Source organism: Eptatretus burgeri, chromosome 4, assembly GCF_056783735.1.
Source record: "Eptatretus burgeri isolate ZD-2024b chromosome 4, Ebu_testis_v1, whole genome shotgun sequence".
Taxonomy (NCBI): domain Eukaryota; kingdom Metazoa; phylum Chordata; class Myxini; order Myxiniformes; family Myxinidae; genus Eptatretus; species Eptatretus burgeri.
The window spans coordinates 10,604,445-10,624,957 of NC_140964.1; the positions used below are offsets into that span (position 1 = coordinate 10,604,445).

General features: G+C 33.4%; 1 protein-coding gene across 1 annotated transcript in view; it reads right to left on the reverse strand.

Moving 5' to 3' along the window:
* SARM1 (sterile alpha and TIR motif containing 1) overlaps positions 1–20,513 on the reverse strand; it is a 112,113-nt gene that overhangs the window by 83,590 nt on the left and 8,010 nt on the right. Inside the window, exons 2-3 of the mRNA XM_085876907.1 lie at positions 19,262–19,877; positions 18,866–19,078 (exon numbers count right to left, since the gene is read on the reverse strand). Coding sequence (XP_085733033.1) covers positions 18,866–19,078; positions 19,262–19,877 — 829 coding nt within the window. The remainder of the gene's footprint in view (positions 1–18,865; positions 19,079–19,261; positions 19,878–20,513) is intronic.

Consider the following 20,513-nt stretch of genomic DNA (forward strand, 5'->3'; position numbering starts at 1 on the left):
TTTAATTGAAGTGCTTGCATGAGTGCTTAAGCCATATTTTTCAACATGGCTTCCATTTTTCCAACATGGCTGCCACATCACGTGACCTCTGATGTCATAATTATGAATATAACATTCGACATGAGTAGTCACTCCTCCAGTGAAAAGTTTCTATCAATCCAACAAGCAGTTGCGGAGAAAAATATAAAAGTTCTGTGTGGGCAAAAAAACAAACAAACACGTAGCGGAACATTCAAAGGACACCACCCCCATGCCAAATAAATAAATAAATCCTTCAGCGCGCAACATTGCTGGGACATTTTGGCCCGGCAATGCTGCCGTGCAACACGTGGAGACGGAATTGAGAGGGAGCAGTGCAGTTCTGAGGTAAATATGAACAAAGGAAACGAAGTTTATGTTTACAAATGTACTTCTGAGGTAAATATGGACAAATGATACTAAGTTTATGTTTACAACTGTACTTCTGATGTAAATATGGACAAATGATAGTTAGTTTATGTTTACAAATGTATTTCTGATGTAAATATGGACAAATGAGAGTTAGTTTATGTTTACAAATGTACTGATGAGGTAAATATGAACAAATGATAGTTAGTTTATGTTTACAAATGTACTTATGAGGTAAATATGAACAAATGATAGTTAGTTTATGTTTACAAATGTACTTCTGAGGTGAATATGTGCAAATGATACTTAGTTTATGTTTACAAATGTAGTTCTGAGGTAAAGATGTACAAATGTCGTTCTGAGGTAAATATGGACAAATGATAGTTAGTTTATGTTTACAAATGTACTTCTGAGGTGAATATGTGCAAATGATACTTAGTTTATGTTTACAAATGTAGTTCTGAGGTAAAGATGTACAAATGTCGTTCTGAGGTAAATATGTACAAATGATACTTAGTTTATGTACTCAAATGTACTTCTGAGGTGAATATGTGCAAATGAAACTGAGTTTATGTGTACAAATGTCGTTCTGAGGTGAATATGTACAAATGGACTTCTGAGGTAAAGATGTACAAATGTACTTCTGTCGTAAATATGTACAAATGTACTTCTGAGGTGAATATGAACAAATGTTTCTTAGTTTATGTTTACAAATGTAGTTCTGAGGTAAATATGTACAAATGATAGTTAGTTTATGTTTACAAATGTACTTATGAGGTAAATATGGACATATGATAGTTAGTTTATGTTTACAAATGTACTTATAAGGTAAATATGAACAAATGATAGTTAGTTTATGTTTACAAATGTACTTATGAGGTAAATATGGACATATGATAGTTAGTTTATGTTTACAAATGTACTTATGAGGTAAATATGAACAAATGATAGTTAGTTTATGTTTACAAATGTACTTCTGAGGTAAATATGGACATATGATAGTTAGTTTATGTTTACAAATGTACTTCTGAGGTAAATATGTACAAATGATAGTTAGTTTATGTTTACAAATGTACTTCTGAGGTAAATATGGACATATGATAGTTAGTTTATGTTTACAAATGTACTTATGAGGTAAATATGAACAAATGATAGTTAGTTTATGTTTACAAATGTACTTATGAGGTAAATATGAACAAATGTAGTTAGTTTATGTTTACAAATGTACTTATGAGGTAAATATGAACAAATGTAGTTAGTTTATGTTTACAAATGTACTTCTGAGGTAAATATGTACAAATGATAGTTAGTTTATGTTTACAAGTGTACTTCTGAGGTAAATATGGACATATGATAGTTAGTTTATGTTTACAAATGTACTTCTGAGGTAAATATGTACAAATGATAGTTAGTTTATGTTTACAACTGCACTTCTGATGTAAATATGGACAAATGATAGTTAGTTTATGTTTACAAATGTACTTCTGAGGTAAATATGTACAAATGATAGTTAGTTTATGTTTACAAATGTACTTCTGAGGTAAATATGTACAAATGATAGTTTGTTTATGTTTACAAATGTACTTCTGAGGTAAATATGTACAAATGATAGTTAGTTTATGTTTACAAATGTACTTCTGAGGTAAATATGTACAAATGATAGTTTGTTTATGTTTACAAATGTACTTCTGAGGTAAATATGTACAAATGATAGTTAGTTTATGTTTACAAATGTACTTCTGAGGTAACTATGTACAAATGATAGTTTGTTTATGTTTACAAATGTACTTCTGAGGTAAATATGTACAAATGTCGTTAGTTTATGTTTACAAATGTACTTCTGAGGTAAATATGTACAAATGATAGTTAGTTTATGTTTACAAATGTATTTCTGATGTAAATATGGACAAATGATACTAAGTTTATGTTTACAACTGCACTTCTGATGTAAATATGGACAAATGATAGTTAGTTTATGTTTACAAATGTACTTCTGAGGTAAATATGTACAAATGATAGTTAGTTTATGTTTACAAATGTACTTCTGAGGTAAATATGGACAAATGATAGTTTGTTTATGTTTACAAATGTACTTCTGAGGTAAATATGTACAAATGATTGTTAGTGTATGTTTACAAATGTACTTCTGAGGTAAATATGGACAAATGATAGTTAGTTTATGTTTACAAATGTACTTCTGAGGTAAATATGTACAAATGATAGTTAGTTTATGTTTACAAATGTACTTCTGAGGTAAATATGGACAAATGATAGTTAGTTTATGTTTACAAATGAACTTATGAGGTAATTATGAACAAATGATAGTTAGTTTATGTTTACAAATGTACTTATGAGGTAAATATGAACAAATGATAGTTAGTTTATGTTTACAAATGTACTTCTGATGTAAATATGGACAAATGATAGTTAGTTTATGTTTACAAATGTATTTCTGATGTAAATATGGACAAATGACAGTTAGTTTATGTTTACAAATGTACTTATGAGGTAAATATGAACAAATGATAGTTAGTTTATGTTTACAAATGTACTTATGAGGTAAATATGAACAAATGATAGTTAGTTTATGTTTACAAATGTACTTATGAGGTAAATATGAACAAATGATAGTTAGTTTATGTTTACAAATGTACTTATGAGGTAAATATGAACAAATGATAGTTAGTTTATGTTTACAAATGTACTTATGAGGTAAATATGAACAAATGATAGTTAGTTTATGTTTACAAATGTACTTCTGAGGTAAATATGGACAAATGATAGTTAGTTTATGTTTACAAATGTACTTATGAGGTAAATATGAACAAATGATAGTTAGTTTATGTTTACAAATGTACTTCTGAGGTAAATATGGACAAATGATAGTTAGTTTATGTTTACAAATGTACTTATGAGGTAATTATGAACAAATGATAGTTAGTTTATGTTTACAAATGTACTTATGAGGTAAATATGAACAAATGATAGTTAGTTTATGTTTACAAATGTACTTATGAGGTAAATATGAACAAATGATAGTTAGTTTATGTTTACAAATGTACTTCTGAGGTAAATATGGACAAATGATAGTTAGTTTATGTGTACAAATGAACTTCTGAGGTAAATATGAACAAATGATAGTTAGTTTATGTTTACAAATGTACTTCTGAGGTAAATATGGACAAATGATAGTTAGTTTATGTTTACAAATGTACTTATGAGGTAAATATGAACAAATGATAGTTAGTTTATGTTTACAAATGTATTTCTGATGTAAATATGGACAAATGATAGTTAGTTTATGTTTACAAATGTACTTCTGAGGTAAATATGGACAAATGATAGTTAGTTTATGTTTACAAATGTATTTCTGATGTAAATATGGACAAATGATAGTTAGTTTATGTTTACAAATGTACTTCTGAGGTAAATATGTACAAATGATAGTTAGTTTATGTTTACAAATGTATTTCTGATGTAAATATGGACAAATGATAGTTAGTTTATGTTTACAAATGTACTTCTGAGGTAATTATGTACAAATGATAGTTAGTTTATGTTTACAAATGTATTTCTGATGTAAATATGGACAAATGATAGTTAGTTTATGTTTACAAATGTACTTCTGAGGTAAATATGGACAAATGATAGTTAGTTTATGTTTACAAATGTATTTCTGATGTAAATATGGACAAATGATAGTTAGTTTATGTTTACAAATGTACTTCTGAGGTAAATATGGACAAATGATAGTTAGTTTATGTTTACAAATGTATTTCTGATGTAAATATGGACAAATGATAGTTAGTTTATGTTTACAAATGTACTTCTGAGGTGAATATGTGCAAATGATACTTAGTTTATGTTTACAAATGTAGTTCTGAGGTAAAGATGTACAAATGTCGTTCTGAGGTAAATATGTACAAATGATACTTAGTTTATGTACTCAAATGTACTTCTGAGGTGAATATGTGCAAATGAAACTGAGTTTATGTGTACAAATGTCGTTCTGAGGTGAATATGTACAAATGGACTTCTGAGGTAAAGATGTACAAATGTACTTCTGTCGTAAATATGTACAAATGTACTTCTGAGGTGAATATGAACAAATGTTTCTTAGTTTATGTTTACAAATGTAGTTCTGAGGTAAATATGTACAAATGATAGTTAGTTTATGTTTACAAATGTACTTATGAGGTAAATATGGACATATGATAGTTAGTTTATGTTTACAAATGTACTTATAAGGTAAATATGAACAAATGATAGTTAGTTTATGTTTACAAATGTACTTATGAGGTAAATATGAACAAATGTAGTTAGTTTATGTTTACAAATGTACTTATGAGGTAAATATGAACAAATGATAGTTAGTTTATGTTTACAAATGTACTTCTGAGGTAAATATGGACATATGATAGTTAGTTTATGTTTACAAATGTACTTCTGAGGTAAATATGTACAAATGATAGTTAGTTTATGTTTACAAATGTACTTCTGAGGTAAATATGGACATATGATAGTTAGTTTATGTTTACAAATGTACTTATGAGGTAAATATGAACAAATGATAGTTAGTTTATGTTTACAAATGTACTTCTGAGGTAAATATGGACATATGATAGTTAGTTTATGTTTACAAATGTACTTCTGAGGTAAATATGTACAAATGATAGTTAGTTTATGTTTACAAATGTACTTCTGAGGTAAATATGGACATATGATAGTTAGTTTATGTTTACAAATGTACTTCTGAGGTAAATATGTACAAATGATAGTTAGTTTATGTTTACAAATGTACTTATGAGGTAAATATGAACAAATGATAGTTAGTTTATGTTTACAAATGTACTTCTGAGGTAAATATGGACAAATGATAGTTAGTTTATGTTTACAAATGTACTTATGAGGTAAATATGAACAAATGATAGTTAGTTTATGTTTACAAATGTACTTCTGAGGTAAATATGTACAAATGTAGTTAGTTTATGTTTACAAATGTACTTCTGAGGTAAATATGTACAAATGTACTTCTGAGGTAAATATGTACAAATGTAGTTAGTTTATGTTTACAAATGTACTTATGAGGTAAATATGTACAAATGTAGTTAGTTTATGTTTACAAATGTACTCATGAGGTAAATATGAACAAATGATAGTTAGTTTATGTTTACAAATGTACTTATGAGGTAAATATGAACAAATGATAGTTTGTTTATGTTTACAAATGTACTTATGAGGTAATTATGAACAAATGATAGTTAGTTTATGTTTACAAATGTACTTCTGAGGTAAATATGAACAAATGATAGTTAGTTTATGTTTACAAATGTATTTCTGATGTAAATATGGACAAATGATAGTTAGTTTATGTTTACAAATGTACTTCTGAGGTAAATATGGACAAATGATAGTTAGTTTATGTTTACAAATGTATTTCTGATGTAAATATGGACAAATGATAGTTAGTTTATGTTTACAAATGTACTTCTGAGGTGAATATGTACAAATGATACTTAGTTTATGTTTACAAATGTAGTTCTGAGGTAAAGATGTACAAATGTCGTTCTGAGGTAAATATGTACAAATGATACTTAGTTTATGTACTCAAATGTACTTCTGAGGTGAATATGTGCAAATGAAACTGAGTTTATGTGTACAAATGTCGTTCTGAGGTGAATATGTACAAATGGACTTCTGAGGTAAAGATGTACAAATGTACTTCTGTCGTAAATATGTACAAATGTACTTCTGAGGTGAATATGAACAAATGTTTCTTAGTTTATGTTTACAAATGTAGTTCTGAGGTAAATATGTACAAATGATAGTTAGTTTATGTTTACAAATGTACTTATGAGGTAAATATGGACATATGATAGTTAGTTTATGTTTACAAATGTACTTATGAGGTAAATATGAACAAATGATAGTTAGTTTATGTTTACAAATGTACTTATGAGGTAAATATGAACAAATGATAGTTAGTTTATGTTTACAAATGTACTTATGAGGTAAATATGAACAAATGTAGTTAGTTTATGTTTACAAATGTACTTATGAGGTAAATATGAACAAATGTAGTTAGTTTATGTTTACAAATGTACTTCTGAGGTAAATATGTACAAATGATAGTTAGTTTATGTTTACAAGTGTACTTCTGAGGTAAATATGGACATATGATAGTTAGTTTATGTTTACAAATGTACTTCTGAGGTAAATATGTACAAATGATAGTTAGTTTATGTTTACAAATGTACTTATGAGGTAAATATGGACATATGATAGTTAGTTTATGTTTACAAATGTACTTCTGAGGTAAATATGTACAAATGATAGTTAGTTTATGTTTACAAATGTACTTCTGAGGTAAATATGTACAAATGATAGTTTGTTTATGTTTACAAATGTACTTCTGAGGTAAATATGTACAAATGATAGTTTATGTTTACAAATGTACTTCTGAGGTAACTATGTACAAATGATAGTTTGTTTATGTTTACAAATGTACTTCTGAGGTAAATATGTACAAATGTCGTTAGTTTATGTTTACAAATGTACTTCTGAGGTAAATATGTACAAATGATAGTTAGTTTATGTTTACAAATGTATTTCTGATGTAAATATGGACAAATGATAGTTAGTTTATGTGCAGAAATGTACTTCTGAGGTGAATATGTACAAATGTAGTTAGTTTATGTTTACAAATGTACTTATGAGGTAAATATGTACAAATGTAGTTAGTTTATGTTTACAAATGTACTTATGAGGTAAATATGAACAAATGATAGTTAGTTTATGTTTACAAATGTACTTATGAGGTAAATATGAACAAATGATAGTTTGTTTATGTTTACAAATGTACTTATGAGGTAATTATGAACAAATGATAGTTAGTTTATGTTTACAAATGTACTTCTGAGGTAAATATGAACAAATGATAGTTAGTTTATGTTTACAAATGTATTTCTGATGTAAATATGGACAAATGATAGTTAGTTTATGTTTACAAATGTACTTCTGAGGTAAATATGGACAAATGATAGTTAGTTTATGTTTACAAATGTATTTCTGATGTAAATATGGACAAATGATAGTTAGTTTATGTTTACAAATGTACTTCTGAGGTGAATATGTACAAATGATACTTAGTTTATGTTTACAAATGTAGTTCTGAGGTAAAGATGTACAAATGTCGTTCTGAGGTAAATATGTACAAATGATACTTAGTTTATGTACTCAAATGTACTTCTGAGGTGAATATGTGCAAATGAAACTGAGTTTATGTGTACAAATGTCGTTCTGAGGTGAATATGTACAAATGGACTTCTGAGGTAAAGATGTACAAATGTACTTCTGTCGTAAATATGTACAAATGTACTTCTGAGGTGAATATGAACAAATGTTTCTTAGTTTATGTTTACAAATGTAGTTCTGAGGTAAATATGTACAAATGATAGTTAGTTTATGTTTACAAATGTACTTATGAGGTAAATATGGACATATGATAGTTAGTTTATGTTTACAAATGTACTTATAAGGTAAATATGAACAAATGATAGTTAGTTTATGTTTACAAATGTACTTATGAGGTAAATATGAACAAATGTAGTTAGTTTATGTTTACAAATGTACTTATGAGGTAAATATGAACAAATGTAGTTAGTTTATGTTTACAAATGTGCTTCTGAGGTAAATATGGACATATGATAGTTAGTTTATGTTTACAAATGTACTTCTGAGGTAAATATGTACAAATGATAGTTAGTTTATGTTTACAAATGTACTTCTGAGGTAAATATGGACAAATGATAGTTAGTTTATGTTTACAAATGTACTTCTGAGGTAAATATGGACATATGATAGTTAGTTTATGTTTACAAATGTACTTCTGAGGTAAATATGGACATATGATAGTTAGTTTATGTTTACAAATGTACTTATGAGGTAAATATGAACAAATGATAGTTAGTTTATGTTTACAAATGTACTTATGAGGTAAATATGAACAAATGTAGTTAGTTTATGTTTACAAATGTACTTATGAGGTAAATATGAACAAATGTAGTTAGTTTATGTTTACAAATGTACTTCTGAGGTAAATATGTACAAATGATAGTTAGTTTATGTTTACAAGTGTACTTCTGAGGTAAATATGGACATATGATAGTTAGTTTATGTTTACAAATGTACTTCTGAGGTAAATATGTACAAATGATAGTTAGTTTATGTTTACAAATGTACTTCTGAGGTAAATATGTACAAATGATAGTTTGTTTATGTTTACAAATGTACTTCTGAGGTAAATATGTACAAATGATAGTTAGTTTATGTTTACAAATGTACTTCTGAGGTAACTATGTACAAATGATAGTTTGTTTATGTTTACAAATGTACTTCTGAGGTAAATATGTACAAATGTCGTTAGTTTATGTTTACAAATGTACTTCTGAGGTAAATATGTACAAATGATAGTTAGTTTATGTTTACAAATGTATTTCTGATGTAAATATGGACAAATGATACTAAGTTTATGTTTACAACTGCACTTCTGATGTAAATATGGACAAATGATAGTTAGTTTATGTTTACAAATGTACTTCTGAGGTAAATATGTACAAATGATAGTTAGTTTATGTTTACAAATGTACTTCTGAGGTAAATATGGACATATGATAGTTAGTTTATGTTTACAAATGTACTTCTGAGGTAAATATGTACAAATGATAGTTAGTTTATGTTTACAAATGTACTTCTGAGGTAAATATGGACATATGATAGTTAGTTTATGTTTACAAATGTACTTCTGAGGTAAATATGGACATATGATAGTTAGTTTATGTTTACAAATGTACTTCTGAGGTAAATATGTACAAATGATAGTTAGTTTATGTTTACAAATGTACTTCTGAGGTAAATATGGACATATGATAGTTAGTTTATGTTTACAAATGTACTTCTGAGGTAAATATGTACAAATGATAGTTTGTTTATGTTTACAAATGTACTTCTGAGGTAAATATGTACAAATGTAGTTAGTTTATGTTTACAAATGTACTTCTGAGGTAAATATGGACAAATGATAGTTTGTTTATGTTTACAAATGTACTTCTGAGGTAAATATGTACAAATGTCGTTAATGTTTACAAATGTACTTCTGAGGTAAATATGTACAAATGATAGTTAGTTTATGTTTACAAATGTATTTCTGATGTAAATATGGACAAATGATAGTTAGTTTATGTTTACAAATGTATTTCTGATGTAAATATGGACAAATGATAGTTAGTTTATGTGCAGAAATGTACTTCTGAGGTGAATATGTACAAAGGTACTTCTGAGGTGAATATTTACAAATGATACTTAGTTTATGTTTTCAAATGTAGTTCTGAGGTAAAGATGTACAAATATCGTTCTGAGGTAAACATGTACAAATGATACTTAGTTTATGTACTCAAATGTACTTCTGAGGTGAATATGTGCAAATGAAACTGAGTTTATGTGTACAAATGTCGTTCTGAGGTGAATATGTACAAATGGACTTCTGAGGTAAAGATGTACAAATGTACTTCTGTCATAAATATGTACAAATGTACTTCTGAGGTGAATATGAACAAATGTACTTCTGAGGTGAATATGAACAAATGATACTTCGTTTATGTTTAAAAATGTACTTCTGTCGTAAACATGTACAAATGTACTTCTGAGGTGAATATGAACAAATGATACTTCGTTTATGTTTAAAAATGTACTTCTGTCGTAAATATGTACAAATGTAGTTCTGAGGTGAATATGAACAAATGTACTTCTGTCGTAAATATGTACAAATGTACTTCTGAGGTGAATATGTACAAATGTTTCTTAGCTTATGTTTACAAATGTACTTCTGTGGTAAATATGTGCAAATGTACTTCTGAGATAAATATGTACAAATGTAGTTCTGAGGTGAATATGCACAAATGTTACTTAGTTTATGTTTACAAATGTAGTTCTGAGGTGAATATGCACAAATGTTACTTAGTTTATGTTTACAAATGCACTTCTGTTGTAAATATGTGCAAATGTACTTCTGTCGTAAATATGTGCAAATGTACTTCTGTTGTAAATATGTACAAATGTACTTCTGTCGTAAATATGTGCAAATGTACTTCTGTTGTAAATATGTACAAATGTACTTCTGTCGTAAATATGTGCAAATGTTCTTCTGTCGTAAATATGTGCAAATGTACTTCTGTCGTAAATATGTACAAATGTACTTCTGTCGTAAATATGTGCAAATGTACTTCTGTCATAAATATGTACAAATGTAGTTCTGAGGTAAATATGTCCAAATGTACTTCTGAGGTAAAGATGTACAAATGTAGTTCTGAGGTAAATATGTACAAATGATACTTAGTTTATGTGTACAAATGTACTTCTGAGCTGAATATGTAAAAATTATACTTATTTTATGTTTACAAATGTACTTCTCTGGTAAATATGGGACAATGTACTTCTCACATGAATATGTACAAATGATAAATCAAAATATTCTTTGTGGCCAAATCACTTGATCACTGTCATGTCCAAATATCAGCTTGCAAGCTCAAAAGATGCCTGAGATGTTGTCGAGATGAGAAATAAAATAATTAATTAATGAATTTATCACAGTTCAGTAATTAATCATTTAATTGATGAACGAAAAAATAAAAAATAAAGTTTTTTGCCAAAGCACAATTTTACTTTTGTCTCCAAATTTCAGCTTTCTAGATCAAAGGATGGCCGGGACAAACAAACAAGAAAGCAAACAAGAAAACAAGTAGCGGTACATTCAAATTCAACTGCCACCATGCCAATTAAATATACAACAATCCTCCAGCAAGCGACATTACTGGGGTGCATTCAGCACCTGGTGATGTCGCCTTGCAGCACATGTTGGCGGAATTGGGAGGGAGCGGTGTTCAATAATTAAATTAACATGAATAAATAATCATCGGAAAATAATTAATTTCTCAATCAATTGCCAAATAACATACCTAAACCACCACTGTTACATCTGAATCTGTAACGTTTTGAAAATTAAGTTTTGTAGTTGATCGAAAAATAAATAAGTAATTGATTAATCAATATATCAAAAATACCCTTTATAGCCAAATCACTTTTTCACTGTCATGTCCAAATATCAGCTTCCAAGCTCAAAAGGTGCCTCCTGAGATATTGCCAGGATGAGAAATAAAATAAATAATTCATAAAGTAATAATAATGAAGTAATTAATCAGTTAATTGATTCCCCCTCCCCCGCCCCCAAAAAAACATTTTTGCCAAAGCACATCTTCTCTTTTGTCCCCAAATTTCAGCTTCCGTGTTTAAAGGTGGTTGAGATATCGCCTGGACAAGCAAACAAGCAAACAAACGGAGTGAAAACTGAGTACTCCCTTCCTTTGGCACCTGGTGATGGCGTCATGCATTGCCTGGATATGCAATTGGGAAGCAGCGGTGTGCAACAAGTAGCGGTACATTCAGAGTACAGCGCCCCCATGACAAATAAATAAATAACAATCCTCCAGGGCACGACATTGCTGGGGCGCCGTCTTGCAGCACATGGAGTCAGAATTGGGAGAGAGCAGTGTACAATAATTGATTGATTCATTGCAGAACTAAAATAAATAAATAATGATCGTAAAGTAATAAATTTCTCAATCAATTGGCAAATAGCACACCTAAACCACCACTGTTTCATCCGAATCTAGCCTGGTGTTGGCTCAGTGGTAAGGGTGGCGGCTTGGGATCCTAGGGTCCTGAATTCAAGCCCCGTCGGCCGCTGAAGTAATACACCAGGGGGTTGACTCAGCCTGGCATCCTTCCGAGGTCGGCGAAATGAGTACCATTTCCAGTGTGTGTACTGGTGGAGGGGCACTGCATCAGTGACACAGTCCCGCTTCAAGAAATGATAGCTACCCCAGCAGCTAAGCTGCCATACGACCACAACCGAATCTGCAACTTTTTGAAAATCCAGTAATTAATCGAAAAATTTTAAAAAATTAATTGATTAATCAATAAATCAAAAATACCCTTTATAGCCAAATCACTTGTTCACTGCTGTGTCCAAATATCAGCTTCCTCGCTCCAAATATGCCTGAGATATTGCCAGGATGAGAAGTGCAAGAAATAAATAAATAATTAGTTAATCAATAATAATCAAGTAATAATTAATTGATCGATCAAAAAATAAACAAGTACTGGTGCATTCAAAGTACAATGCCCCCATGCAAAATAAATTAAAAAAACAGTCCTCCAGCGCGCGACACCCTCAGGGCTTCTTTGGCGCCCGGCGATGTCGCCTTGCGGCACATGGAGTCGGAATTGGGAGGGAGTGGTGCACAATAATTGATTGATTAATTGTATAATTTAAATAAACAATTGTAAAGTAATTCATATCTTAATTAATTGGCCGATAGCATACCTAAACCTCCACTGTTTCAACTGAATCTGTTTACTTTTTGAAAATTAATCAAAAAATGAATAATTAATTGATTAATTGATTCATCAATGAATCAAAAATACCCTTTAAAGCAAAATCACTAGGTCACTGTCACATCCAAATATCAGCTTCCTTGCTCAAAATATGCCTTCTGAGATATTGCCAGGATGAGAAATAAAATAAATAAATAAAAATTAACAAGTTGATAATAATTAAATAATTAATCAATTCATTGATTAATAAAAAAATCATGATTAACATTTTTGCCAAAGCACACCTTTACTTATGTCCCCAAATTTCAGCTTCCTAGCTTAAAGGATGACTGTTTGTTTGCTTGTCCGGGCGCTATCTCAAACAAAGAAGAAATCAAACAAGAAAACAAAAGAGTGAAAAATGAGTACTCCCTTCCTTCGGCGCCCGGCAATACCGTCATTCATTGTCTGAATATGGAATTGGGAAGGAGTGGTGTACAACAAATATATACGTACCGGGTCCATTATCTTCTATCCTCGGGTAAAAAAACGACTGAAGAGCTATCTGGTCCGACTACACCACACGGTACTGTGAGGACTTTAGCGATGAAGCAGAGATTGGGGACGAAGCAGAGAGTTCGGGAAGGGGGGAGTGTACGGGAGGGTTTGTAATTCCATCTTTTTGCACTTCTGACGTAAATATGCACAAATGCTACTTAATTTATGTTTACAAATGTAGTTTTGAGGTGAATATGTACAAATGAGAAATCAAAAATACTCTTCATAGCCAAATTACTTGGTCACTATCATGCCCAAATATCAACTTCCGAGTTCAAAAGGTGCCTGAGATATTGACCAAATGAGAAACAAAATAAATAATTAATAAATCAATAATAATTATGTAATTAATCAATTGATTGATTAATCAAAAATTTTAAAAACAACGTTTTTGCCAAAAGCACATCTTCACATTTGTCCCCCAAATTTCAGCTTCCTAGATCAAAGGATGGCTGAGATATCACCGGGAAAAACAAACAAACAAGAAAACAAACAAACGGAGTGAAATCTGAGCACTCCCTTCCTTCGGCGCCTGGTGATGGCATCATGTATCACCTGGATATGGAATTGATAAGGAGCGATGTAGAAAAATAACATTTTTGCCAAAGAACATCTTCACCTTTGTCCCCAAATTTCAGCTTCCTTGCTCAAAGGATGGCTGAGATATCTCCCAGAAGGTAAGAAAGAAAATAATTAATCGATTAATTGATTAATCAATAAATCAAAAATACTCCTTATAGTCAAATCACTTGGTCACTGTTGTGGGGGAAATATTTATATTAATGTATTTTAAATTGTAACAAATGGAGTTTCAGAAATGTAACTTTTATGCTGCAAGTTGAATTGGCTGCCATTTCTGGCCAAAAGACTTTTGCCCTAAATGATAAGAAATGTCTTGTTTTGGAGCAGAGTGACTGAGCTGATAAATGAACCTTTGATTAGAAATGTATGAAGTGGCTTTTCGTCTAAAAGGACACATCTACAGTCTGGGTGAATATCCCCCAACCTCTCTCTCATGAAAGTATAAAATGCTTTGAAATGTAAAATTGCTTCAGTGCAAGCACGTGAGGAAGTATAGTATCTCAGTGGCTTGTGCTCCTTGGAACTGACGAAGTACCAAGTTAGAATAAAACTCTCTGATGTAATGTAGAAGTGAATTGAATCGGGTTGGTCTAACTGTTAACTAAAGTAAGAATAAATGAAATAGAACCAAATAATATTGCAATCAATGGGGATTCTTAAGTTCATTGTACGAGGGTGAGAAGTGTATAGTGGATAATTAGAAAATAAATTGTTTCACAAGGAAGGACTTGTGTGGACATCAATTTTATCAGTGTCGATTGGGGTTTTGTAGGATTTTATAACCAAATTGGACAAACGTTAAACTCTGCCTGAAGTCAAATAGGATTCCACAATCGGCCAGTTAGAATCCCTCAGGAGGACAACGATCACAACAAGGTGGGTTAAAAAATCCACGTCACTGTCATGTCCGAATCTCAGCTTTCAAGCTCAAAAGGTTCCTGAGATATTGCCAGGATGAAAAATAAAATAAATAGTAATTAATAAATCGATAACAATTACGTAATTAATCGATTTATTTATTGATCAAAAAATAAAAAATACTTTTTCCACAAAAGCACATCTTCACTTTTGTCGCGTGCGTGTGTGTGTGTGTGTGTGTGTGTGTGTGTGTGTGTGTGTGTGTGTGTGTGTGTGTGTGTGTGTGTGTGTGTGTGTGTGTGTGTGTGTGTGTGTGTGTGTGTGTGTGTGTCATAAAGCATAACATATTCTCTCTGCCAACGCCCCTACCCCTCTCTGTCTTTGTCCCATCCTCGTTCCACCCCACCCCCCCCCCCCAATACAGTGCTTGACTATGTCTCTGCCTCTCTGCCTCTCTCTCTCTCTCTCTCTCTGGACGTATCTGGACAGTGGTTATGCCCGGACGGTGGTTATCTCCGGACGGACCCTTCCCTCACACTGCCTTCCCTTGCCCTCCCCTAATGCTGCCTTCCCTTCCCACCCCTCCTTGTTGCCCTCCTCACTTCCCCACCCTTCTCTCCCTCCCAAACTTCTCACTCCCCCTTCAATACCCCTGTCAGTGAAGAGAGAGAAAGAGAGAAAGAGAGAGAGAGAGAGAGAGATATATGCTTGACAAACAACAACATCACACACACACACACACACACACACACACACACACACACACACACACACACACACACACACACACACACACACACACACACACACACACACACACACACACACACACGTGCTTGGCCAATATCGGCAATCTTTCAGGAATCGGCAGGTTGGAGTCAGTGAGTAGCTTTCACCGAAAAACAACGTTGCATTTATATTGACGTTTCAGGTGGACATTCACAAACATTAATAATGAATAAATACCTGCATGTGATGGGTGGAAAAAAAATTTGGCTCGGTGAAGTTAGGAAACACGCAAATATGGCAAACGGCTCAGAAATAAGGTGTTATTTCACATCAACTCCCTCAGAATGACGGAGCATGAACAACTCACTCAGGATGACGGAGCATGAACCATTCGCTCAGGATGGTGGAGCACAACTCGCTCAGGATGACAGAGCAAGAACCACTTGCTCTGAATGACGGAGCACAGCAAAAGCATCTGCAGTGAGTGAACGATTCGCTCAGAATGATGTATCGGGGTTCCGCTATCCAATCTAGGGTGCTCGGAAAATGGTTTAAATACTCAAGCAAGCACTCCAATTAAATGGTTGATACGGAATGGCCGATTAGGTTGTGCCTGCATACCATGTTGGATACTATTAATGAAAAAGCTGTTCTTCACCGCACATTGTTCAAATCATGACTTTATCCACGAAAGAGTTGCAGCTTAATACAGAACAACCCAGGAGACATCGTAAAGTTCAATCGTCCATAAAATAAACATTGCAGATAATCTTCCATCTTGCCTGCTCTTCTGTGCCCGCGTCACGTGGTACATCGGTTGTCCGAGCTAATGTTATAACTTTATTTTAAAACGTCCATTTTTCACCTGATTTGATACCCTATGGAGCACCTCGCAAAATTTATAGTATATATATATATATATATATATATATATATATATATATATATATATATATATATATATATATATATATATATATATATATATATATATATATATATATATATATACAGATCTGGCAGACACGATGGATAGGCAGTCCCTCTTGAGGACAGGGCATGATGTCTTGCAGTGAATGCATTAAATTATACAGCTCAATGAAGCTGGTTAATTTTGGCACATTCCTAAATCTTTTGTTCACTCAATATAATTGTCCAAACAGTAGAAAAAGATAACTTTAATTCTTTGGAAATTTCATATTTTCTTGTCTATGAAGAAGGCAGGACCATAGCCTTGCTGGCTTAAGTAAATAGGTATATCGGCTTAGTTATAAGATTTGTGAGTTCTTTAAAATATCAGATTTAAGTCCAGATTTTGATACTTATTTAGTCCGGACAATATCCAATCCTCAAAACGAAAACAATATTTTGACGATATACTTAAATTAGTCTGTGAGAGTAGATCGTGGAAAATCATATCAAATAATACATGAAACCGCTCCAAGCTCCAAATTTGAAAACGATAGTACTTACAAAAGCGATAGATACAGCGATTCGTAGCTATGATGAACAGGCATTCGATAATATGAGTGAGGAAAGTGAAAAAAAAACTTTATCGTTAAGAAATCGTTGTGGCTTGTTCCAAGTCAACGCATGGTTGAGCAGGCCAAAAAAACATGGCAGCTTCAGACCCCAGCGAGGTAACCCAGGGTATGCCTTAAAACCCCAGAGAGCAAGGTGGCCGAGGATGCACCTGATGAAGGATATGATTAAATAAGCCCGTTAATTATCTTCAAAAGGAGTGTTGTCATTAAACCAAACAATCAATTTTCACTCATGCACTTCCTTGGAGTTCCGTTAGTATGCATGCAACGTTTCAGGCTGCTGGGTTTTATAGTTTTGGAGTTGTGGATGAGACACACACACACACACACACACACACTTATTAGTACAGATATGAAACTTCTTCCCAACATCTTCCGCTTGTTTGTACTCCTCATCAGTTACACGAGTTTTATTCAACTCCTTGGAGAAACTTTCTTTCGAGGGCAGTTGTGTTTCTTTAAACCTCTTGAATGAGTTCAAATAACGAAAGGGATATCCATCTTTTTGCGACAAGAGTTCAATTTCTTCCTGATCTGAGAAATTCGTTTGAAGAATGGGAAAACTTTTAATATTTGATAACTCTGGTAGCTTGAACATGTTGCTGCGTTTGAGCCTGGGGAGTAACTGCTGAAATCCATCTGTCCAGGTTCTTCCTGACATCTTTTTGTTGCTTTCACATTTCTTTCTCATGTAATTATTTCAAAATTATCTTTATTCATTCTAATTCTTGTTTTTTATTCTCTTTTATCTTTTGCTCTGTATTCCTCTCTTTCTTTACCTTTCTCTCTAAGGAGAAGTAAATGATTGCTGAAATTTTTCTGCGTCTGGATGGGTTTGAGGGTTGTGGAGTAGCGGCTTGAAACCCGAGTCCTATCCAGGTTCCTCAACTCCAGTTTTGCTCTTTACTTCTTTGGGTTCCTTCTTGGTCTTCTGCTTAATTTGCTAATGGACTTGACGTAAACTTGAGTGTGTCAAGAAATCTAATCTGAGTTCTGGGAGATGATGGGATTGTTTTGGTGAATGAGATGTATTTCTGGTCTGTGGAAGAAATGGTTGAAATGTCTCTCCTGGGTTTACTCAATTAATTTATTAAAAGATGTGTGTCATAATGTGCGTTGTTGTGAAGAAAGACTGGAATGAAAGAGAGAAGTTTAAAATTGAGATTACAACTCTGTTGAGCTGGACCTCTACAGATAGTGAGATGACAATGGTCTCTTACCTTTAGAGTTTTGACCTTCACTAATTTTCTCCTCACAAATATGACATATTATTTTTCCTAAATTTATTTTACTCTTCCTTTGTTACTGCCATTGGTTTATAAGTTTTCATCATTATCTTAAATGATTGAATGCAGTCTTTTTCCAGCCGTTTTACAAAGTCTTGGGGGGTATCATCTCCTCTGTAGAGTTCTACCTCTTTGTATTCATCACCAACAGATCACAAGGAATCACAAGGAAATTAGACACATTTCAGCTTTTGATTTTTAATTAATTTGTCATTATGGGGTATTTTGTGTGGATCACTGACAAAAAAAATTGTAAATATAATCCATTTTAAATTCAGGCTGTCACACAACAAAATGTAATAAAAGTCGAAGGATGTGAATACTTTCTGAAGGCACTGTTGCGGAGGCGTATCCGTCAACACATTCACATGAAATTCTATTTTGTAATTCTGCTCAAGTGGGTATTTTTTGCTCAAATGTGTAAACAGTGTATTTTAAAAAAAAAAAAATACATTCAGACCATTTCAAGAACAAAAGAGACAAAATGCTTACTCGGAAACGATCAGCCAAATTGGCAAAACCAACTTGATTCACCCACGCCTGCACCTGCACATTTTTCCAGCACGGTACATTGGCAGAGAGGCGAAGGGGTTCTTCCTCCTTCAGGATGCGAAGTGTGTGTCGTGCTAGTCCTCGCACCGTGCCACTCGCTGAGTAACTCGCCAACCTCTTGAGGCTCTGAACAATGCCAATGTCATGGAACAGCTAGAGGAGGCACAGAAACAAGACGCCATTGCCGCACATGCAACCCAAAGGACAAAGCAACGTGTACGGATATAATTGCTTATCGCAAACTCAGTACAACATCTAAGTTCATACAAGGGCGATGTGTCACAAGGAAAAATGATGACATGCCGATGCTTATACACCACACCGAGAGTGTGTTACCTCTGCCTGATGCCGGTGCGCCTTGATCCCTGCCTCCACAGAGAAGTAGAAAGCCGCAACGCACTGCGCTTCAACACGAGAAGCGTCCAACAGTGGCAACAGCTGCTGCAAATAGTCTGGTGCACGTCCGTGTGCATTGTCCATCGAGTCCAGCTGACCGAGTGTGAACTCTGTGAGATCCAATGATGCGATGAACGGCTCTACAAGGTCCAACGTGCCAGAGGCCTCCACCTGCTTCTCAATCTCCTTGTTGTTTGCTAGGAGCGTGATTGCCAAGCAGGCATAGAAGCGGATATTTGTGTCCTTATTGAACGCTAACGGGAACAGCCAGTCAGGTGCCCTTTTACATACCATTTGCTTCTGCGTGTCCTTCCCGCCATACATGGCACAGTTGGCCAATGCCATGGCACAATCCCTGAGAATATCAATGTCGCTGAGACGGCACCAATATACGATGGCATCGAGTCCTCCTTTCTCCACCAGAATGGCACATGTCTCCTCAGAGTGCTTGAACATGTGCTGTAGGATCGCTGCTGTGAGCCGAGCCAGCTCAAGGTCATCTTTGTCTGCAGTGAGGCTCAGCACGGAGCTCAGGCCAATTCGTGCCACTCTCTCGCTGCGAAAGGACAGTGAAGCAAACTGGTCTTCAGTTATGACCACTTTATACTGTACTTTCATTATCCATACAACATCCATCAAATATATGAGGCCCCTCGAGGAGGAATGATGTAAGGCCTAGGTCACATTTACCACGGTGGCCATGGGGTCTCCAAAATCTACGGCCACTCGCAATTATACGGCGGCCGCAGTATTTCCACAGTCACACAATGTAGCAGTCACATATGTTTTTATTTTTCGGGGAGCCGCACGGCGTATTTAGAAATTGTGGAGACCGAAAACGTGGGGTTGCCGTACGGTCTTTGATTTGATGTCGCACGGTGACCCATAGGGCGTTCCTGCGGCGGCCATAGAAATTTTCAAGGCAGACGTAAGGCAACCACAAGGCGACCGCAGGGGGACCGCAGGGGGGCCCTAAGGCGAACGTGCGGCCAGACGGACGGTAACTAATGGGTAAAAAAATTTTTTTGGCTTGTCGAATTGCTACGGCGAACGTAGAAATGAAATTTTTTTTATAACTCCGCGTTATAATTCCACGGCGACCTTACGGCCTGTAAAATATAGCCATACAGTGTAGGGCCACCCTGAGGCCACCTCACGTTTCTGTCAATTCAGAGGGCGTACGGCCGCCGTA